This window comes from Cydia pomonella, chromosome 4, assembly GCF_033807575.1.
Source record: "Cydia pomonella isolate Wapato2018A chromosome 4, ilCydPomo1, whole genome shotgun sequence".
In the NCBI taxonomy this organism is placed as follows: Eukaryota; Metazoa; Arthropoda; class Insecta; order Lepidoptera; family Tortricidae; genus Cydia; species Cydia pomonella.
This window is the reverse complement of record NC_084706.1, coordinates 12258122-12282365: the sequence shown is the minus strand read 5'-3', so window position 1 is coordinate 12282365 and position 24244 is coordinate 12258122. Positions and strand designations below refer to the sequence as shown.

Here is a 24244-nt window from a genome sequence, read left to right as displayed (position 1 = left end):
TACAATTTTACGAGATTTGGCATTTTAAGATTATAAATTGTATGGAGATGACACCTGTCACCGTACCCAGCATGTTTTAAAAATACTCTAGTCCCTAACTGAGCAAGGTTTGTACTGTATAAATTATAAGTGCTTAAAGATTAAGTGCGTAATTTTGTACGTATAATGAATAATTACTTATATACATAACAAAATATCTAAGAGTCGAAGTATAGACGACACATTTAACAAAAACCCTTCATTTATGTAGTTGGCAGCGTTCCAGTAAAGGTATAGAAAATAGAGTGACTTTGACGTAATTTCTCTATTCCATACAAAAACGGTTTTATTATATTCGTAATAATATTTTTTTATGATTCCAAAAAGATTGGTGACATCTGGTCCGTCACACTGACGTTGACCGATGTCATTGTGACAGTGACATTTCTTGGTAGATTTGATGGAATTTAATTATGAATTAGGGTATAATTATTAAGAACACCGCAATAAGTCATTTGTGTCAACAAGTATAAAATATATATATTTTTAAATTCAATTGTATATAAATGTTTGTATTTTCTTGTACCTACAAAATTGTTTTAATCTTTATCAAAAGGTCAAAAATATGTCGTATTTACACTAAATTATCATTAATATACCGATAAACTATTGAAAAAAAAAACACTAAGAAAATTTTCGTTTATACTGACTTTTAACTGGACTATTTAAAAAAAACGGGCACCTACCGAGATAAGCTGATTACTATTTTCTACTATTTTTAAGTGGGAGAATAATATTCTAAAGGTTAGAAAGAGAGATCGGTAACGGTTTTCTTATAATAAGATACCTATTTTTCAGTTCCATACAAAAAAAAACAGATTTTATTTTTTTCTGCCTTAAATAAGCCTTATTTTGAAAAAAAAAACATAACATGTATAATTCCTTACATCATTTTTAACTCAAAAGCATTTTTTAAACTAGGGTTTTTTTTTAAATGTGAATGTCCATTTTTTTGTAATTTCGATCCACTATGCGCTGGCGGACTGACACCCGACCGGTTTGAGTTGAAACATATAAGTTATTGTTTTATGTTAAAACTTATGTTATTTTGAGTAGGAATAGTAAACTTATTCAAACTCAAAATATTGAGTAGGAATAGAGTTTAGGTACTTATATTTGAGTCAACGTCGATTTATATTTTTCGTATCGGTTCCAGTCATAATGATTATTATTATTATTTTATATAATATTATATATATTTATAAATAAATAATTCTTATATTTGAGTAAGGGCATTATTCAATACAAAACTAGTGTAGTATTCTTGTAGGACCATAATAATAATAATAATAATAATAAAATTCTTTATTGCACACTACATAAAAAACAGATACAGAAATTGATTACATATACACATTGGTAGGTAACAACAGGCGGACTTATCGCTAAACAGCGATCTCTTCCAGACAACCTTCAGATAGTGAGATGGCGAACGAAGTTAACGGGTGGTGCAAAAAAATAAAAATAAAGAAAAAAAGTAGTAAAAGTACAATATAATACATATACTACACATATAAAGTTAAGATAGACTACATTATTACTATATACAAAAAATATATACATATATATATATATATATATATATATATATATATATATATACATATATAAATGACAAAGGAAGCCATAACAACGACAACGAGTTTAAAAGAATACGAGTATAGTACCTTCATGAAATAGACAAATAATGTTCTTTTAATAGGTTTTTGAAAATGGGAAGTGATTTAGCACGTCTAATATCAATGGGTAGATTATTCCACAGCCGGACAGCACGGAAACTGAAAGAGTTGTTGTAGAATTTTGAAGAGGAAGGAGGGGGAACAAGTAGCAGATTTTGAGAGCATCTAAGAGATGAAAGAAATTTAAACCGGGCTTTAAGATAACACGGAGTATTGGGGTGGAACAGAGTGGCATACAAGAGGGAAAGAATATGCGTGTTGCGACGGAATCGGATGGGTAACCATTTGAGCTGCGAACGAAAGCTTGAAATATGATCGAATTTGCGCAACCCGAAAATGAACCTAATGCACACGTTTTGAAGTCGTTCGAGTTTGTTCAATTGCTCTTCAGTAAGGTCTAAATAGCAGATATCAGCATAGTCCAAAATAGGCAGAAGGAGAGACTGAGCAAGCGCAATTTTAGTGGCGAGAGGCAGGAAGTTACGAAGTCGACGTAGGGAACCAATCGTAGCAAAGATCTTTCTGCTCACCTCACTGATCTGCGGAATCCAAGAAAGAGTACGATCAATGATTACACCCAGATTTTTGACCTGGTTAGAGAAAGGAATCAGTACCCCATCGAACAGAACCCCAGGCAAATCATCGAAATCGACTCTTGCTATACTTCTTGGGCTGCCAATGATAATTACTTGAGTTTTAGATGGATTAACCTTTAAACCATAGCAAGAGCCCCATTCAGAAATGCGTTCTAGGTCGGTGTTAATGGAATGTACAAGAAATAATAAATAATTCGGCACACTAATTTTTTTTTTTTTTATTGAATAAACAAACAATTTACAGTCTAGAATTTAATACAAGACCCACCGTAGGCAAAACCTTGAGGAGGTTTGTGTGCCGATGGGGAGTTCAGAGAACAATACATATATTAATGTCTTATGTCTAATTAAAAAAAAACCGGCCAAGAGCATGTCGGGCCACGCTCAGTGTAGGGTTCCGTAGTTACTCTTCCGTCACAATAAGCTAAACTGGAGCTTAAAGTATAGTAAATTGTTAACCAAGGGATGAAACGGCACCTTTCACCCGAGTTAAACAAATAGGCAAATTTGCATAATCAGTACCTAATTAAAGTAAGTCTTTTTACTATGAAGGGAAAACTTTTTGCGATAACTCAAAAACAGCTAAACTGATCAAGTCTGCTATAGTTTTCATTTAATGTCTTTCTTAAGCTCTACTTCCACGATTTTTTTCATATTTTTTGGACCTATGGTTCAAAAGTTAGAGGGGGGGGACACATTTTTTTTTCTTTCGGAGCGATTATCTCCGAATATATTCACTTTATCAAAAAATGTTTCTTGAAAACCCCTATTAGTTTTGAAAGACCTTTCAAACGATACCCCACACTCTAGGGTTGAAGCGAAAAAAAAATGTCACCCCCACTTTACGTGTAGGGGAGGTACCCTAAAAAAAATTAAATTTTTAGATTTTATTGTATGACTTTGTCGGCTTTATTGATTTATATATCCATGCCAAATTTCAGCTTTCTAGCACTAATGACCACGGAGCAAAGCCTCGGACAGACAGACAGACAGACAGACAGACGGACACGGCGAAACTATAAGGGTTCCGTTTTATGCCATTTGGCTACGGAACCCTAAAAAGAAAACATTGTAGGATTCTTAGTATAAGTAGCTTGTGTCGTTTGATTTCAATAAGTGCATTTTAATAACTTTTTTTATATGTTTACCATTTAAGTACTTTACACGAACATCTTCTGGCAAATCGTTTAATATTTTAGGTAATATATATGTATACAGCCTAGTGCCATATAACTACTACTTACTAGATCTCGTTAAAACCAGTTTTCGGCGGAAGTTTGCATGGTTGGTAATGTATATCATTTTTTTTTTAGATTTTTCATTCTGTTATTTTAGAAGTTACAGGGGGGGGGGACACAATTTTCCATATATTGACATAATGACATTTAGTCTTTATTTTGTTTTGTTCATTTTTTTCATAGGTATTATCTTTGGTTTAGATTAGACTATCGGTTGGTACCGATACACTTAAAATCAATGACCATGGGCGGTACTGCATTCTTGGTCATTTTCTTTAAAAGTTTAATGTATTTCCGGTCAAAATTGATTTCAATGGGTCTCGTCTAGTTTTCAAATAATTTACATGTATGTCGGCATCAAAGAGCATATAATCACTACGTGTCGGCATTTTTACATTCAGTAATTCTCGTCATTTTTATGCTCAGTCAAAAGTCATAGTAGTCATTTTAAAATGTCGGCATTTTTACACTTAGTCAATAATATTTTCCTCCAATTTTCTTTCTCGACAATATTCGTATATACCGACATTTTTACACTTAGTATTTTTTCCTTATAGACCTAAGTTGACTAATTCCGAAACTCGCTGCATAAACATTGACGATAAAGTGCTGTGTCTGGAAAAAGACGTCCAAGACCTTAAAGATCTCCGTCCCCATACCTCGAAAACTTTACTATGTGAAGAAATAATGGTTGAATACAAGGATCGATGCGACAGGGAAAAAAACATAATTATATATGAGCCACTAACCCACCGATTACATATGCCTCTCGTGGCTCGGCTCATGGCTTGTCTCACCACTCGCACGAGAGTGTAAATCCGCCTTCATAGGTGATCTATTTTACCCACCTGCCGGACTCGATGCGATTCGCACGGCAATCCGATGTGCGAGCGGGATGTCGCTACAATACGCGCATAGCGTTGCTCGCTCAAACATCGGAGCGACGTGCGAATTGCATCCACTGATAACCGACTCAAAGCTCGGCACTAGACCAGCGCCGCTCGACTCACTAGCTCGCCATCAAATGGGCGTCAACCAAACGAGTACGTGAGCACGTAGTGGAGGCGACTAAGCACCTCGGAGATGTAACAATGCGGCAACGACTGGACTGGGTGACATCGCGCTTACAGCACCCGAGCCACAGGCGGTAAGCGCGCCGTCCCGCGCTGGCGGCGAGTTGCAAGTTGCAAGCGAGGCATCAACCAGATGTGAATACGGTTACTGAGAGTTGTCAACGCACCGCTTAGCTTGAGCCGAGGCGAGACGATGCTGTTCTGATGCCGATAAGTGTGCGTTACAATGTATACTGAGTTTCCTTCAAAGAAAACTGAGCGAGTCGCTTGAGGCGCTGCGCTGGGCCCGACTAACACTTGGCCGATTTATTGTTTTTATCAATAGAAACCAATGTTCTGTTTTATTACTTATCAATTTATTATTAATTTAATTATTTTATCGTTGCTTTTAATAATTATTGCTTTATAAAAGTAATCACATAGTGGGGATAGTCTACTTTCCTTTTATAGTGTATTTGGAGTATGTTTTAGTGGGGTCATATGGCTCCCATCTAGATGCCGGAAATATATGCTTGTTTCTTTCATACCAAGACCTGAAAAAAAGAAAAAATTGGTTGGAGTTTTTATTGATTAAAAAAACGTCCATAATAAAATAAGTATTTCGAAAAAATTCACACATTTTGCAAGCTTTTGTCGCTGACTTTACTTTTCTTACCACGGGCAACTAATACTCATCGAGACAATTCTAAAAACCCCAAACACAATTACCCGCTCCCCACTGTCGCTACTATGTCTACTAACTCCTAGTTTTAAGTGAGGCCCCCACTGAAAACCAGCGCCACGGATTGCCGCGGCACTATGCAGGGTGGGGTCCTATTTTAGCGTCCGGTGCGTTTTTTAATGGTCAAATTATTAACCGGGCAACTAAAATACTAGTAGCTCTGTGAGCTGTAGACCTCGCGAGCATAATAGCTTAAAAGTGAATAAATGTATGGCACTACTGTTTAGAAGTATTTATAAAAACTAAATTAACAAAAATACATAATTATCGAATAGGATGGTCCAACTTTACTTTGTATGTAGAAAAAAGTGAAATAGATTTTATCTTCACAAGGCTCCCTTTATTTACATTATGGAATAATTTGAACTCATTTGCAAATGATTTAGTGGTCCCTGTACTCGCTATGATTTTGTGATTTGCAATATCCTCATACAATTAAAAAAATACAAAGTAACCAAAAAGTAAAAAAAAATCGACCGCCATATTTTTAACATACTTATAACTCATAAATAAAACGTATAAGAAGTCCTTAAAGACATTTCCAAAACAGAATTATCGGTGGGTCAATTTATTTTCATACAATTTTGTATAAGTAGCAGAATTGTTTTATTTATAGCGACCTCTAAATGATGTTTAATGCTCTAAATTTTGCTAGGGATACTTGTTACGTAAATTGGAATAAAAAAACCCGCATGGAAAAGGAATTTTCATTACTTTATATTTTTGAACCACCTATTATCGAACCCATCCAAATTTCACTACATCCACCAATTGCGACATGAGAGGAGAACATCCGGACATACGAAAGCAGATTGGCCGAGTCAAAACGTAGACTTACGCTACGCTTCGGTCAATTAAACGGGAACATTCATTGGCCATATAATAATATAATTTGGCTGTGTGTTAATAAATATAAGCATCATATTACTAAAAAACAGGCAGAAAATTCAAGCCACCAAAAAAAAAGGAACTTGAAATAATAGTCTGGCCTCTAATAGTATATTATTGCAGAGGCCGGGAAAGGGCAATTCGTGGACGAGTTTCGATTTTGTCGGACGACGCGAAGCGGAGTCCGACAAAGAAGACGAATCCACGAATTGCTGTTTCTGCCGAGGCATATATAGTGCTTTTCTCCAAACATGCGAGGAAATCAGGTAAAATAATCATAATTTAAACATGAACTAGCACTCAAATCGAACCTTCACATCAAAAACGTCAAAAACAATTTCCCTCTTTAATTATTTTTTATAAGTTAAAGGCACAACTATTCTGCCATTCACTACCATTCAATATTCGCTCATTCAATATAATTGTGCAATATAAGCTGTATTTGCACGCATGAGATCCTTAAAAAATATATAAAAGTTATATAGTCTTTGATTTTATTAAGCAATATTCGCACGATCTTACACGACGGTCTTACACGGCACGACTCTATCGTATAGCGTGAAATGACGCCGACCGGGTCGTGTAGACGCAGCCTGCGGCTATATTAATTGGCTGTTTGCGTTTGTCTTAGTGGATACATGTTTTTAAAAGTAAAAAAACAATACAGTAATAACTTCCCGTCCGCTAAAACAGGACAATAATGATTTGATTTTTTTTTAATTTGAGTTTGACGAGTTTGACCATAACGAAGAACTTCCCGTACTGTTTTTGCTACAATAAGGTGATCATTTCCGAGTATATTGGAGAAAAAAATATTTCCGGCAAAAACCCTCTATTCTTCATCTACACTCACCTCAGAAGCACTTTGCCGGCGTGGGAGTCTTGCTTCTCTTGCGTGGCGTCGTTTACCAATCGGACGTCATCGGAAGCGTCGAACTGAAAGAGAGGCCCGCTCTTCCCTCTGGCCTACAAACGAAAGAGTAATTATTACTGAATGAAATATTTTACCAAAAAAGGAGGAGGTTCAGAAAGCTGCCACTGCTAGTATAGTTGACGAAATGTACCGATTGGTCATAAAACTTTACGAATACAAAAGGACAAAAGAGCGGCAAAGCCCGTCCTATTCATAAGTATTGTAGGAATAACTAGTTATGATACTTTGTGTTTCTGGTGTGTTTGTGGATTTTTCGACACAAATCGTATTTACTTTGAAATTAATGTTATTTTAGACTTGCCTATTCTGTTACTTAATTTAACTAGGAAAAAAAGTTGGAATACTAGAGTTGGAAAACTTTAGAACTAAAATTAAGAAAAGTATCTGGGGTCAATATTGTTTAGCTCAAGTATACTTTAAGCACGACCGGGTGTTAATTGTTTTATTACCCTGTAGAAAAAGAGCCGTTCCTTTTTTTGGAAAATGTTCAAAATGGCGGAAATTGTCATAAATGACTTAAGCGCCAGTAAGCGCTTAAGGCCATTGTGAGTTGTCTGTGATAATGATTCAAGGAAAGTTTTTTTTTTACATATTTTTAAGCTTATCGCGAGGTCTACAGCTAACAGTTTAATTATTTATTAAAACACAAGTTAAAATATCAGCTTTAGACAAATTTCGACTAAAAATGTTTTGGTGATGGAAATTCGGTTTAGCCCGTTGTAATTTGGTGTTTTTAAATAGAATATACCTAGAGTGAATTTAAATAACAGCGTCGTAAAAACATTATAACGACATCGAATTATAACTATAAAATATAAACATAAGTTTGAGCATAGCTACGGTACCTTGGTGACGATGAAATCGTAGAAAGTATAATGGTGGGGCAGAATGAGATCCTCCTTCACATACATAAGTTGGTCAGCCGAAACTGTCTTTAGCTCGCTGAACTCCGGCCTTAATGTGTCTAGGCAACGCTGAAGGAACTGGTATATTGAGTTACCTAAAACAAAAAAATTCTCTATCATAAAAGTTTTTATTGCTTATATATGTACAAGCATCAATAGTTTTTCTCATGTTTTATTTGTCCGATCGCAACGAGTCATCTGAGCTTTCTTTCACCTTTCTTTAAAGTAACATTTCGTCTATGCCCTGAACCGTCCCAGTAGCTGAATGTAACAGTGATGGGCTCGTCTTTAAGGCTGGCCTGAGTCATGACCCACTCCAACCGCAGCTCCTCTCGAAGCTTGAGATCTGCTTCCTCCCTCTCCCGGTCTGGCAAAAACGATGTGTCCACATCTGGATTCTTGCGAATTTTCTTCAAAGCCTGAAATGTAAAGTTGCAAAGTATTTTGCCTGATTGCTTCATTAATTATATACCTTCAGTAATTATTTATTGGATAAAAGAAGAACCTTTAAAATATGAAGTAGTGTCCCACCGAAACTGAAGTTATGGTTTTGCTGTAGTTGTAGGTGTGGTTTTATGTAGTTGGTTGTTGCCGAAACTGAACCTTCGGGCGAAACACATGCAATGGAGGTAATGCTAAGTTTGAAGCCACTCTGGATTGAGGTGGGCAAAAGAGCCACTGAACATATGGTATAGAATGAAAGCATCTAAGAATGGAGAGAAGAAGCTGCGTGGACAAGAGACACGCGCTGATACAAAGAGAGGCATTATCAAAATTTGTGATGCTGATGGCCAATAACGACCTTATAAGAAGGCAGGAGATATTTGATAAGAAGTACACAACTGGAAGGTGAAAGTCAGACACCCAACGACTATCTGCTTTAGGGATGGCACTAGAAGAAGCTCTACGAAACTAGCAGGAGCGGGCATAGTGATCCCTAAACTGGGAGAGAAAGTATCAATATCACTGGGTAGATATGCTAGCGTGTTCCAAGCAGAGGTTTGTGCAATAGCGCGCTATGCACATATAGTCAAAGAGAGTGTGCAGCAAGGGGGCGCTCTTGTAATATACACAGATAGGCAGCGCTGAAAGCACTAAAGAAAATATCGGTCACCTCCTCTTTCGTGAGAGAATGTCGAGAGGAGCTTAACTCGATAGGCAAGCAAAGAAGTGTTACGGTGGCATGAATACATGGGTCCGGAATCGGCTCTGCCTATGTCAGCGAATGTCACGAAGGGAGTTATAGAGCAGGTAAAAGAGATAGAAGACGCGCAGAGAGAATGGGAGGAAGAGACTGGTTGCAGGCAGTCGAAGATGATGATTAAAGGTATAGATCACAGGAGAACCAGGTATCTTTTGAAACTAGGTAAGAGCAGTCTGAGACTACTGACAGGTATCATTACTGGTTATAACACTCTCAATAGACGTCTTAAGATAATGATAATCAGTAGAGACGCCTCCTGTCCTGTGGTAAGGTCTTCCTCTCTAGTCTCTAGTCTCTTGACTAGCTTAGGTACACTTACTAGCAGATTGTCTTATGTTTGCGGCACCGCGATATTATACATTCGGTACAGACTAGAGACACACTGAAAGGCTACATCTCCGGCCGAAAAAACAATATGGTAAGTTTCGCTGTGGCTAAAAAGTTAAGGTAAGAAGAGAAGACTTTTTGTAATAACTCAAAACTGCTGGACCGATCATGTTCGCTGTAGATTTTATTTGAAGTATTTATTAAGCTCTTGTTTTACGATTTTTTCATATTCTTCCAAAAGTTAGAGGGGTCATAATACATATATTTTTTTAATTTCGGAACTATTATTTCCTATAATATCCAGCTTTCTAGCACTAACTATCACGGAGCCGCGGACAGAGACATGGCGAAACTATAAGGGTTCCTAGTTGACTACGGAACCATAAAATCTAAGTATATCTATAGTAAAAATAAGTGTAGAGCATCATGGCAAATAATAAAAAGAGAAACTGAAGACTTTAGATTACCTCAATATATTGATAAAATAATTGTCAATGACAAAGTTATATCTAACCCAGCTGATATAGCATTAAACTTCAATAGATATTACATTGATATTACACATACTAGACGCTGTTCTAATATAAATCGCAGTCGCTTACAGATAAAAACATATCAAAACAGTATTTTTTTTAATCCGGTTTCTGAAAGCGAAATGAATAAAATAATTACGTCATTAAATGACACAAAGGCCGTCGGATATGATGAAATCAGCACAACTATTATAAAAAAATGCAGAAGGCACCTTATTCCTGTTCTGACCTTTCTTACTAATTGGTCATTAGAATGCGGACAGTTCCCAGAAGTCTTGAAGTCATCTATAATAAAACCACTTTATAAAAAAAATAACCGAATGCATATGGAAAATTATCGACCCATAACACTAGTGCCGATCTTCTCTAAAATATTTGAAAAGTGTATGCACACTCGGTTGACGGAATACTTTGACAAGTTTAACGTGATTAAACTTGAACAAAACGGATTCCAAAAGAACAAATCGACGACATTAGCAGGGTTTAATTTGGTCCATTATATTTCTAAAAGCTTAGATGAGTCGAACCGCACAACAGCGGTCTTTATAGATATGACTAAAGCGTTTGACTTTGTTAATCATTCAATTCTATTGCAAAAATTAGAACTGTACGGAATTAGAGGACCTGCTCTAGCTTGGTTAAAAACATATCTAGAAAACCGAACCCAATGCGTTGAAATAACTAGTCTCAATAAACAAAACAAGGAAACTGTACATCGATCAGAATTTATACTCAACGAATATGGCGTTCCTCAAGGAAGTGTATTGGGCCCCCTGTTATTCAACATCTACATAAATGAATTGCCTGACGTGGTTCCATGCAAATCAGTTCTATTCGCAGATGATATCTCAATAATCATTACCGCAGAAAAAAATGAAATAAACGATGAATATAATAGTAAAATAAACAAAATTCTGGAATCATTATTTAATTGGTTAAAACAACAAAATTTAGAAATTAACATAAGTAAAACTAATGCCGTACAATTTTATGTAAAAAAAGGAATAAATAATGAATTAAATTTGAATTATGATCAAGAAATAATTAATGAAGTGAATGGCGTTACATTTTTAGGTTTAAAACTTGATTCCTCTTTAAATTGGGATTCTCAAATTGAAAGCGTTTGTAGCAAAGTCCATAGATTTGTGTATGTGTTAAGTAGGTTAAGACGCACTGCCACCATGGAAGCGACTTTGGCTGCTTACCATGGTTATGTTAGCTCTCAACTAAGATATGGACTTATTCTGTGGGGTAACTGTACAAACTTTGAAAGGGCGTTCATAGCCCAAAAGAAATGTGTGAGGGCAATATTTGGTGTGGCCCCAGACGAATCATGTAAACCCATTTTTATAAAACTAAATATATTACCCCTGCCTTGTTTATATATTTTAGAGGTTTGCGTCTTTGTTAAAAAACACATGTATCTTTTTAAGACGGCTAAAGAAGTATACCCTCGAAACACTAGAAACCCCGAAAGACTGGCACACGATTACATTCCAAGGACTTCATTTTTCTCAAAGCAGTGCTATATAATGTGTATAAAAATTTTTAACAAGTTGCCGCCAGAAATTCAACGGCTACCTTTTAATAGCTTTCGAAAAAATGTAGCAGAACTGTTGCGGAAAAAACAGTACTATAATGTAGGGACGTTTCTTTTAGACAACATAAATTAAAGTAAATCTAATAAAAATTGACATCAAATTATTGTTTCTAGTTCTTAGAGTTAGACATTTCAATTAAAATTTTATATGGTTATGCACCCCCTTCTTTATTTTATTTTTTAATTCGTGTTGAAGGCGTTGTAAATTATTTATTAAATTATGTTGTTGTTTTAGGTATAATTGTAAATAAAATTGTTATTTTATAAAATATTTCATATTTAGGCTAGTTAGTAAGATTTGCATGCTGTGTATGGACGGCTAAGAGGATGGACTTGCTTGAAAATATAATGTACCAACTATTGTAACTCCTTTTTTCGCAAATAAATTATTATGAATTATGAATTATGAATTAAGTACATTTATTTTCAGATTTTATACAAAAAAATTTCAACACCATGCTACACTTTGCTTGAGTGTATGTTATTATTTCCCTTGTCCTTAACCGCATTCACGAATGTGAAGAATGCGACGTAGTGATATCCCTGAAGGGTAAATATCAATAAGGGTGTTGCAATAGACTTTATACACTAGACCATCAAAAACAACTTGTTAAACACATACTTCCTAGATAATTGATAATAAATTACTTTTAACTAATCGCAAATAGGTGTTTAGTGAATTCAGAAACAATCCTGATTAACCATTAGTAAGTTACATTATGAAAATTTATTAACTTGAGACTACACTTACTGGTTCTTCCTGCTCCCTCCATCCTTTTTCTTCTGTCTCCTTCTTTATACCACTTGTTTCAGGACCACTATCTTCTTCCTCTTCTTCATCATTCATGGCAAAGGACAGGGCTTGGATCTGTCAACAATAACTGGTTCAATAAGGATTTATTGTTAAAGTGTGCATAATATGTATATATTTTGGTAAAACAACAAATATCATGATGGTACTGTAAACATGGCAGGTGGGCCCAAGGGGCAAAAGCCCAATCATTGTGCTGAGTTACTCAGAATATGGTTTTTTAAATGCAATACTTGCACTACCACAGTTTCAGACTTACACAATTTTTTTAAATTTATTTTGTAAAGACAAATTCTTATTACTAAGCAGTATTTTGTCTTTATGATTGCCATTCAAATAAAACAAGTGCGAGTTGGCCTTGCCCACTAAGAGTTCTGTACACAGTTAGCATATTTTTAATTTTTATTTATTTATAGTTTTTAGATTTTCCCCTGTATAGTTGTTAGATTTGTAGCTGGCCCCGAGCGCTTATCCTTTGTCTATTGTTTACTAAAACCGCGCGTGCCACTACCTGCAAAAAAGAAGGGTTATTGAATTACAACTCCTTTGGTAATTGGAATAAGATTCAAAATGAAAAAATAGAAAAATAATTTGCGATTTCTTGTATGGTCCTTCTACAGTTACTCAGTGCCCGCAAGTCGAACGCTACTGAACCAGTCTAAAATGTGTCCTAGATATGTGACACAAAGGCGCATTATCGGAGAGCACACCTACATTGGTTTTTTGGGCGTTGGACTAGCCCCCGCTCAGATACCAATTAGAATTATACGACCCTTTTTTTGCAGGTAGTGGCACGCACTGTTTCAGTTAACAATAGACAAAAGATTAACCGCTCAAGGCCAGCTTCAAATCGAACAACTATACTTGTATTGTAAGACAATACTACTTGCCAATGGATCAATGGACAACAAAGTGATCCTATAAGGGTAAGAAAACAGATTCTTCCTGTTGAGGTGTGTAACCCTAATAGCTCAAATAAATTCAAATAAAACAAAGAATTTAAGGATAATGTAGAGAAGACTGTATACACGGTAAGACCATCAACAAGTTCTTTCATCACTTTTCACTCATAAGGTTGGTAGAGCAGGAGAGAGGCTCTTCCTTTCTATGTCTGAGCGACCTATGTATACAAAACGAGAGTTCTTGCTCTGTGACGGTTTTTCGAGCAATATATGACTAAATGTTATAGCCAGTCTTCCCCACATAGAACTTAAGATTCCAGTTCTAGAGCAGAGCCCAACTGGGGAACTACCTCCACCTTACAGAAAACAGCAGCCAAATAACACTAGACTAGATAGACTAGATAGTGTTGTGTTCCTGCCGGTGAGTAAGGTTGCCAGAGCTCAACAAGGGGCGGGTTTAGGGTCGGCAACGCGCATGTAACTCCTCTGGAGTTGCAGGCGTCCATAAGCTACGGAGACTGCTTACCATCAGGCGGGCCGTGTGCTTGTTTGCCACCGACGTATTATTAAAAAAAAAATAAGATAGAAACCTGTCGTTTTTGTTTGTTTTTCTGTGCCAACTTGGCTTCAATTTCCTTCTGTTTTTCTTTCTCCTTCTCAGCTTTCTTTTGAGCTAATTTTTTCTCTCTTTCTCGCACAATATGCTCTTGTTTTGCCTTCATTTCATCAAGAGTTACCAAACCAATAGTAGAGCTCTTCAACTGTTGCTCAACAGCATCATAATGTGTTGCAAATTTGTTCTCAATGTTGTCTATTTTAAGTTCTTCCTCTATTTTCTTCTTACGGAGCTCTATTTCCTGCTGAGCTTTCTCCCGCTTCTTCATGAGATGCATGGCTCTACCAGCCTCCGAAGCTGCTCCTTTGTAGTGTGCCATGACTGTTGTTCTCTAACTAATACACTTCGAGAAATACGATTACGCTTACAGTCTTAACACAATATTAAACTAAATTCTAAGTATTTCGAGTAATGAACGCAATGTAAATAGAAATTTGTAGAAAGAAAATGCGAATTAGTGTCAACAACAGTCAATGAATTTGACAATATGATATGATTGCCTATGTCAATGTCACTGTCAGTAGTGTAATTTTTTTTTTTTTTTTTTTTTAAATTTGTTACGAGCATTGGCAACTAGGCCATCAGCTCAAGCATGAAATACAAAAGTAACATAAGTACTTATAACTAATTCACATAAAAATGAGACACGAATCTAATAGTTACATGAGATATTTACAATATTTACAAACTACCTATAGTATGAGTAACAAATTGATAGATTACAGGATATAATTGTGGATATTTCATAAGGCCCTGTACTGAATTTGGCAGAACTTGCAAACCAGTATCCATACACATAGCAACAAACAATAACCTTTGTAAATTAAATGAAGGACAATGGAAAAAAATATGTTCAAGATCACATACATCAAAATTACAATGTGCACAAACAGCAGATCAGTAGTGTAAGAGTCGATGTATGGAAGGTAGAGGCAAGGAATAGAATCTCCATAGGCAAAAAGTGACAAGCTGTCAGCTATAAATAATAGTTCCAAATCTCTTCAGAGTAGCGCTAGAGTATAATAACCTAGGCGTTGTTGACGGAGCGAAGTGCGATGTCTATGATTGGATTTTTTTTTCAAGTATTCTAGGTATTGTAGCGCTACCTATTTATGTTTTTTTGGGTTTTTTGTCGTACACTTTTGGAATATGGAGATTCTATTCCTTAACTCTACCTTCCATAACTCTATGGGGGAAAGGGAAAGATACCGCGGATTTACATTCGTGGCTTGTAGCTATCTACATATTATTCATCTGTGGCCACGAGTCGAGCTACAAGCCCACTATTTCGGCCACGTAGTGATTATATGCTCTTTGATTTCGGCTTGCCATTCGCACGCGAATGTAAAGGCGCCAGTAAAATATTCCTAAAACGCCAATTACATCCACACTTCCCGAAATCGGGACTGATTTCGGGCCTGATAATCATTTGCCGTTTCACGGAACATCAGCACATCGTTTACAATGTTTGAAAGGTAAAAAAATAGTTCATATTATGCAAAAATATCAAACATTGAACATTTTTAGTAATTGGGGACAAATTATTTTTACATTTCTAATTTTGTTAACCATTTGCTGATATTCCGTGAAATGGAAAACAATTATCAGCCTGAAATCGGTACTAATTTCGGGCCTGTTATCGGGAAGTGTGGATGTAATTGGCGCTTTAGTCAGCTGTCACCGTAGGTCACGAACCTCGAGAATCAACCGGATAGTGTACATTGGCCAAAAAAGTGTATCCACATGAGAAGTCAAAGTGGGCCGTTGCATCACTTTCTAATTAGGGTGAATATAATTCTATGTATGTGGGAATCATACTGTCTTTTCGCTGTGCTAGTATCTAGTATTATAGCCCCTGAAAACGGATGGATATCTTTTCTCTTCTGTAAATGCAAAACGATTCACAAAATCTTACTTAATTTAGTCGTTCTAAAAGCTGTTACTGATAGACGTACCAGACCATTTACTGTTACTAATTTACAAATTAAAAAGTTTTCCTAAAATAATTGGGAAGTTTCCCGTTTTTACCGTTAAATTTCCCAATATTACCAGTAACTTTACTCCTTGCTGACTGTAAACATTGATAACTGTGATTTTTTCAAATTTGCAGCTTTTTCTACTGCCGGGAATGTATGGTCAACCTATATAGAATCGATTACGTATATAAAGTCAGACCAAGATAAGTTATTTTAAACGTCAAACTTTTATGAAATTATGACGTTTATTTATGAAAATTAATGTTTTATTTTTTGTTGTGCACGTGCTTGGTTTAACCGGTTAATAATATTGACATCATAATGATTTAAAAATTACTTAAAATATATCAGAACCGCACTCTGAATACAGCAGTAAAATACTATAAGAAGGTATTTAATTTCAATAGTATATTGATATAAATACTACCACAATCGTATCTTTTTAAAGTTGGCAACAATGTGGCATCATCATGATGATGATGATCTTTTTAAAGTTGGCAACAATGTGGAGACACTGCGCCCCACTTTTGCTATCTCAAGTGAACTGTTTTCTTTAGTCTGGTACGAATACCTTTCCAGTTCAGTGATGAGGTTCAATTTCGTATGACACAAAGGGTAAAGCGTCCTCCAGCTTTATATCTCCATGGGTGCAACTGTCACTTCGTGGAAGAAAAACAAAAAAGCGTGCACCGGATTACAGTAGCGCGCGTAAATTTTTCTATGTGCCTTTTTAACTTAAGTTGGTGAAATTACTCTTCACTTAACTACGAAAAATGGATGAAACAGTATTATTTCCCTCACCTAACTGGTTTCAAGTGTCAGGTTTAGCGGTGAGCAACGACGGTTGGCTAGCTTACGGCGGTCCAAGCAAAAGTCTTTGTGTCTTAAAGCCTGTGCCAGCTGATGCGAATGGTGTGGTTGTAGGTGCCGAGCAATATACCGCACATGTCTTAAACAGAGCACATCCTGACAAGTAAGAATTTTTATTTAATTGCAGTGTACACTATTATTACTTAATAGAAACATTGCCACTATATTTTGTTAGACAAATTTGATATAGATTTGTATATTTATGCAGGATTGTAAGTGTTGATATATCGCCTGAGTGGCCAGAGAGGAAGCTGGTGCTGACAGGAAGTTCTAGCGGCTCTGTAAAGCAATGGAGTTTAGAGGATGCAAATGGAGGCATTAAATTCAAATCCAATCTTAGTCATGACATCCACACTCATGAGAAAGAGGTATACTATCATTTTGAAGGAAATACTAAGTTAAGGGTTTTGTAACACTTTATAAGAAAAAATTGCTTGAAAACTACCTTCGAAAAAGAAAAAAAAACTTATAGAAAAAAATTTTGCCATAAAAAGGTTAGATTCTTGTTTAAATAATATTGAAATAGATTTAAGGTGGAATTAATATTTCAACTAACCTTAAATCTATGTTAATAAACAATATTAGAGATTTTATCTTATATGTTTTGCTGTCTCCACAGGAAATAGTTGGTGTTGCATACAGCAATGAGGTGTATGCTGTAACAGTGGGCTGTTTCGGTAACATTGTAAAATGGGACCTAAATGCCAATGTGGTAAAAACGTTCAACAACATGCTAAAGACATTCAAGCCAACATGCATGACATGCTCCCATCACATTACGCTAAATGTGGCCATTGGTACCAAGCAGGGAGTTCTATTTGTAGTGGATTTGAATGGTAAGATGGTTTAAAATTCCGACTATAGTATATTTAATAAGAACTGTGTGAACTGTTTCAACAGTATTAAGTTTACCATTTTCCTTCAAATACTCTCTTTAAAAAAGTAGTTGATGATAAATAACAGTGATTTCAAACAAAAATAACAGCTTTTAATGCCTTGGGTATTATGAATAGCAACTGGACTGAGCCAAAAAAATTTAGATAAGTACCAATTGTATTTTTAAATGAAATAACACATGCCCAATACTTTTGGGAAAGTCTGTATCTATTTGCTATTTTACTTTATTACTTATAATTCTTTATAACTGGCAAAATCCAAACCCAAAACATTAATGAATGATTATGTGTCTATTAACACAATCTATATTTCTTTAAATTATTTTTAACAAAGGTGCTGGTAATCTTATATACAAAGTACGCAGCCAAGATGATGAAATCATGAATGTGAGCTGGTGTCCCCAATACGAAGTTCAAGTCGAGAAATCTGTTGATGAATCCCAAAGATTTGGCATTGTTACTGATAAAACTATTAAGTCCAAATCAAAGAAGGGAGCGGCTCAGAAAGAGTCTCAAAAGTCTAGTGCCTCTGATAGAATGGAAAAAATCAGGCAACAACTAGACTTAGAAGAAAATTATACATCCGGAATCAAAAAGGATCTTCCGCAAGACAGTTTTGAAGATTTTGTAGTTGTTCCTGATGATGACATGTTTGATATCTATAAAGATCATGAAGCAGATGAATTTGGACACAAAAAATATGAACCAGAGGATATACTAGTAAAAATTAAGGAACCCAAGGAACAGAATGATTATTTGGCTGAATGCCTGAAGCTTAAAGATGCTATACTAAAGAAAAAGAATGAACCAGAGCCCTCAATAGAGTCCTTAGTAGAGGCACTTGAGAAAAGTGATATAAACAGTGAAAGTTGTCCAAAAGGAGAGTTACCCAGTGGTAGTAAGATAATGAGTGATGCTAGTCAAGAAGAAACCACTCCTAGTAAGGATGAGCAAGAGGAACCTAGTTCTGTGTCTAGTGTGCACATGCATAAGCATTTGTTAGCAACAATTGGGAAACAAGGGTAAATTTTTTTTTTATCTATAGGTCCAAAAATCAAATAAAATTTGACTTCAAGTTTTAATTGCATGGTAAGACTAAAAGCAAGCTATGGAGTCGACATTAGCAATAAAATTCAACTCATAGTCATTCATCTATTTAATGAGTGATTTTAGTTTTATAATCAAGGACAAGAACGTTGACGACTTTATAAACAATCCTTTAATTTTGTCCTTGGATTATAAATATTACAAATACAAATAATGACCATTTTGTATTGATTATATTACGAAATTTCATAAATAAATCAATATGTATATTAAAAGAGGTAAAAAAATTGAATATATCATATCATATTATTATCACATCACTTATTCCTTGTAAATTCATAAAATAATCAATAGGCAGGTCTACACAGAGCGAGCATACGCGTGCGTTTTTCTCGGCCGACGACGACGAGGAAATTGCCTCGTGCGTATGCTCGCTCTGTGTGGACCCGCCTAATACAAAAAAATGGTAATTATTCTTGTTTCTAATATTTGTCCTGAATGACAAAATGTTTACAAACTCGTCAACATTCTTGTGATTTTAATTTTATAATCTATAAAATTAAAGTCACTAATTAAATAAATATATAAGTTAAATTTTATTGCCAATGTCGACTCCATAGCTCGCTATTAGTCTTACCATGCTATAAAAACTCCAATGCCTACATATACTCTGTACATTTTTGTATTTATTTTTATCAGATAGGCATTTTTTCCAGTGGTGTCCGCATCTGGTCAAAGACGGGCAAGCTTGTCGCTAGCTGCGCCTTGAAGCAACAACAAGGCCGCTTCAGGAATTCTTGGGCCACGCTGGCTTGGTGTCAGCCTGAGTTGCTGCTCATAGCTGATGGGAAGAACCAGTTATTGGAGTGTAATCCATTGAAGCCTGATTGGTAAGGTTACTTTCTTAATACAGTGTAAACTCTATATAGCGACACTCAAGGGACAGGACGTTTTTTTAACGCTATAGAGAGTTTTCGTTATTTAGAGAAATATTAATATTCAAGTAAACCAAGTATAGCCAACAAATGTTGATATTATAGGGAGTGAATCGTTATATTATATCGAGTGACATCATATGGAGTTTACACTGGAGCATACACCCGTAAGGCTGCCAGTGCTCTACGCGTCCAATACAACAACATTTTCAGGATGCTGATGCAGTTGCCCCGATTCTGTAGCGCGTCAAGTATGTTCTCGGAGGCGCACACGGATGGGTTCCACGCCATCATCCGCAAGAAAGTGGCCTCCCTATTCAGTAGCGTTCGAAGCAGCAGCAACAGCATCCTGGGACTGTTTGCGTATAAGTTTGACTGCCCCTTTTATGACAAATGGAGGCAAATAAAGCTCGGCCTTGTATTGAGTAGCCGCTCCGTCACATGATAATTTTTTCCACAAAGCCATTTTGGAATAACTGTTTTACAGTGATGGTAATTTTTTCCATATATATTGAGATACCTATTTATTATATTATACACGTGATTTGATAATTTGTAAAATTGTCTTCTTGCCAATATGGTTCTAGTCTTATATGTAGTTGCCTAACAGTTAGGAGGTTAGATATGGTGTACAGTCTTTCTGTGGAGAATCTTCGTTTTTTAAAATACATTACTTTAATCAAGCCACACTGTGACCGTTCTACCTGAATATATTTGGGTTTTGCTGCCCCTCCCCAAACCGGTATGCAATATCTCAACACTGATTGAACTAAAGATATATAAATTTCTTTTAAAAGGTCTCTAATGGATATCTTTGATTCAGAGTTCGTTCTTGGCACAACCTCTCTTAATGTTTTGAAAATCCAAGTCAGTATATGTAGTCGTCCAGAAACATGTTCGAGGTGTGGATACCAGGAGAGGCGTTGGCGTTGGTCTAGAAATATACCTAGGTATTTGGTGGTTCTTATCTTTTTGATAATAGGACAGGTACAGTTTCCTATGCTAGGGGTATTGCAACAGCTGTGGATTTTGATGGAAGTCTTCATTTGGCTGAGAATCATTATAGATGCCAAATCATATATAATTGGTTTTATCAGTATTAAGGGTAAGTATATTTATTCTACGAAACGTAAATATGCGTATCAATGTTCTGCGTATTAACTACTCGTGCAAACGACTATTATGCGTAATGACATTCTGCCAATCGTTACTCGGCCAAAGAACCCGTCTGCGAATCGTTGTCGGCGAATCGAAAATCGGCGTATTGTTTGTCGGAAAATCAATAGGGCACCAAAAACTTTATTTCGAAAATAACGATGTATAAAATGTGAAACGTTAATCGACTAAACATTCCTTAAACGAAAAGATTACTCTGCTAAATGAAAATCGTCCAATAATAGTTCTGCTAATTTACACAGAAGCGAACTGAACTGTATGTGAATCAAGAGTCTGCGTAACGTAGTCGACCGAAAGTTACATCTACAAATGAATCACTCTGCGAAATGATATTCGGCGAATCGTTGTCTGCGAATCGATAATCTGCGAATCAATTTTCGGAGAATCATTAGGTACCCCATGTTAATGAGTTCCATGCAGATATCGCGTGCATTTATGTATTTTTTTTTGAATTTTTGAAACAGTAAGAACAAGCTCGAAACGAAGCTGGTTCACACTCTGCATAAGCGCGGGTTGCACTGCGTGGCCACCAACGCTTGGCGGGCGAGCGCCGCCGCGCCCGTCGCCTGGAGCGTGTCGCAGGATCGCTCGCTTGTCCGCTACAGCCTGTGCGACCGGTCTACTACCGTGTACAACACGTGTGGGGGCTTCATCTACAACGTGCAGTATTGTCCGTATGATGTCAACAAGTGAGTAGCTAAACAGTTGACGATGCTGCAACTCACTCAGAACTTGTATTAGGACCCCTCACTAGTAAACGTGTAAATTGATTTAGTAATTTATAGACGATCAGCTCTTTTTATGTCAAAAATATAGTGCCTACCGTTAGTTATTTTATTAACCTGACGCTACGAAATTACTTAGCGCCACTTGCGCCATTCCTCTAACCCGGGTTAAACCAGTTAAATTGTTAACTCAGTGTCATATTGCACTGGTAATCATGGTAACTCCAGGTTTAACCAGTTAACCCTGGGTTAGTGGGATGGTGCAAGTGACCCTTAGAATCTTAATTATACCCAGCTACTCACTAAACAGGAATCATTTTCGAGCTCATTGCATACGATATAATTTGAGTTATTATTGTTGATATATTTTTTTTCGTGTTACGATAATCGTATGTTCTTAACTTTAAGTTTTACGAAAGTAAGTCTAAGACTTACAACCGAAATATTGTTTTATTTATTTACCCCCTTATTCATAAACGTGTACTAAAGTTACGAAGCCACTAATAATAGTTTGTCCCTTTCCGACGTATCGGTATGATGGAAAGTGGCAAACGATTATTAGCGGCTTCGTAACTTTAGTACACGTTTATGAATAAGGGGGTTAGTTTTTTGAGTATGAAAACTGTCACCTTACTGCTACCTATTTACAATTTCGGAATGTACCTAATATTGGACTTCTCTGACCGCTGTCATAGGCATAATAGGCACAAAGGTGCTTATGTACTAGTGTGTAGGTAGATTAAGTTAATAAAATATTTTCAGGGTAGCGGTGAGCGTAGGCGACGGCGCGGTCCGCGTGTGGTCGGCCGAGGAGGCCGCGCACGCGGAGGGCCGGCTGGCGGCCGGCCGCGTCGCCACCTACTGGCAGCACGTGCAGGGCAAGGTGCTCACCGTGGCCTGGCATCCTACTAGGGAGAACTTGCTGGCGTTCGGAACGGCTGAATCTAGGGTAAACTTTAGATAGGAGTACACATTTATGTATGTCGACTACTATGTGAGTGTGGTATCATGGAATAGGGATTTGAAAATCATTAGAAGCTTACTTCTATAATTTTGAATTTTGAATAATCATTTAGAAGCATTCAGAAAAAAAATCTTATTCTCACAGAATGCATTGTAAAACGTACAACGTGTATATACATGTATACTCCCAGAGGCGGCCTTTCGGGGCTTCCGAACGGGGCAGCCGCCTGGGGCCTCGCGTTTGTTTTGTTGTCTCTTGTAACATGAGTCGGTCAATGATCTATATCCAAGGACGGGCCTTACAGGCACTAAGTGTTGTGGAGTATTACAGGAGTAAAAATTAAAAACGGCTTTCTATCTTAGCACACGTGTAATGTCGAATGTGACACATACAGAGAGAGCAATAAATTATAAACGCCTGACAGTTTGTCAGAGCAATTGCCATTAGGATGGGAGTTAATATAATTTTAACATGCCCCCGGGGTTGAAAGGAAGCCTTTCAAACGGAATCGGTAGCCACAGGAAGAGGACAAATCTTGCTAAAGGCGCGACGAACGACTCCTCCAGCTGTCTTCACATCAGCCACTCGAGATATGCCATCCTGTCCTGAGTGAATGGCTACGATGCGTCCCAGTCTCCATTTCAATGGAGGAAGGTTGTCCTCTTTCAGAACAACGAGGCTATTATTCTTGAGGGAATCGTGGTTGAGTCTCCACTTGTTTCGCTGTTGCAGTTCTGGGACATACTCCTTAGTCCACCGAGCCCAGAAATGTTGACGAAGTTGTTCGATTCTGTGGAATCGGGACAGATGCTGATAAGTGTGGTCCCGCAGATCCTGTACCGGCAACGAAGTGAGTGAGCGTCCGACAAGAAAATGTCCAGGGGTGAGCGCTGAGAGGTCGTCCGGGTGTGATGACAGAGGCGTGAGTGGCCGAGAATTCAATAGGGCTTCAATACTGATGAGTGTAGAGTTAAGCTGTTCATAAGTTAAGTTACAATTTCCCAACACTCGTTGCAAATGAAATTTGACTGATTTGACACCCGCCTCCCAAAGACCCCCGAAGTGAGGTGCATAAGCAGGCAGAAAATGAAATTTAGTTTTCTCACTAGCCAACGTCTCAGCCAAAGAGTTGCAGTTTTCCTTCAGGAACTTTGTAATTTCATTATAGGCTCCTACAAATGCAGTGCCGTTATCGGAGTAAATGTTGTCTGGCTGTCCCCGTCGAGACATAAAGCGAGACAGTGCTAACAAGTAAGTTTTACTAGTTAAATCTCCCACCAATTCTAAATGTATCGCCTTGGTTGTGAAGCATATAAAAATAGCAACATAGACTTTAACTAGTGCGCAACCACGACCTTGACGGCTGGCTGCCATGAGTGGACCTGCGTAGTCCACGCCTACATTCCTAAACGGGTAGCCTCCAGGTGTCAACCGAGAATTTGGCAAATTGCCCATCAATGGAGCAATTACTTGTCCCTTCATGATTTTACATCGCACACATTGATGGTAGCAAGCCTTTGCCAAATTACGACCTCCTATGGGCCAGTAGGTTTCTTTAATTGTTGCTAACAACAGCTGGGGCGGTGCAT

The 24244-nt window shown here is 36.9% G+C and overlaps 2 protein-coding genes across 2 annotated transcripts in view; one reads left to right on the top strand and one right to left on the bottom strand.

Moving 5' to 3' along the window:
* Positions 1-4075: 4075 nt before the first annotated feature.
* LOC133517110 (protein FAM50 homolog) lies at positions 4076-14567 on the bottom strand. Its single transcript, XM_061850270.1, has 6 exons — positions 14041-14567; positions 12489-12605; positions 8288-8492; positions 8014-8168; positions 7088-7200; positions 4076-5158 (listed from the first exon to the last, which is right to left on the bottom strand). Exons 1-6 carry the CDS (start codon positions 14383-14385, stop codon positions 5059-5061), a joined length of 1035 nt encoding a protein of 344 aa, XP_061706254.1. The 5' UTR covers positions 14386-14567; the 3' UTR covers positions 4076-5058.
* A 1960-nt stretch (positions 14568-16527) lies between these two features.
* LOC133517107 (gem-associated protein 5-like) overlaps positions 16528-24244 on the top strand; it is a 39738-nt gene continuing 32021 nt past the window's right edge. The window contains exons 1-7 of the mRNA XM_061850261.1: positions 16528-17015; positions 17121-17280; positions 17532-17748; positions 18143-18830; positions 19572-19745; positions 21431-21655; positions 22454-22640. Coding sequence (XP_061706245.1) covers positions 16816-17015; positions 17121-17280; positions 17532-17748; positions 18143-18830; positions 19572-19745; positions 21431-21655; positions 22454-22640 — 1851 coding nt within the window. The 5' untranslated portion in view covers positions 16528-16815. The remainder of the gene's footprint in view (positions 17016-17120; positions 17281-17531; positions 17749-18142; positions 18831-19571; positions 19746-21430; positions 21656-22453; positions 22641-24244) is intronic.

Bases quoted from the DNA above. Each gene is read 5' to 3' on its own strand.
- LOC133517110 (XM_061850270.1), bottom strand. From the start codon at position 14,385: ATGGCACACTACAAAGGAGCAGCTTCGGAGGCTGGTAGAGCCATGCAT. The intron at 8,169-8,287 runs GTGAAAGAAAGC...TTTTTGTTTTAG, and splicing joins AAATGTTACTTTAAAGAAAG to GTAACTCAATATACCAGTTC. The intron at 7,201-8,013 runs GTACCGTAGCTA...TTTCGTTTGTAG, and splicing joins ACGATTTCATCGTCACCAAG to GCCAGAGGGAAGAGCGGGCC.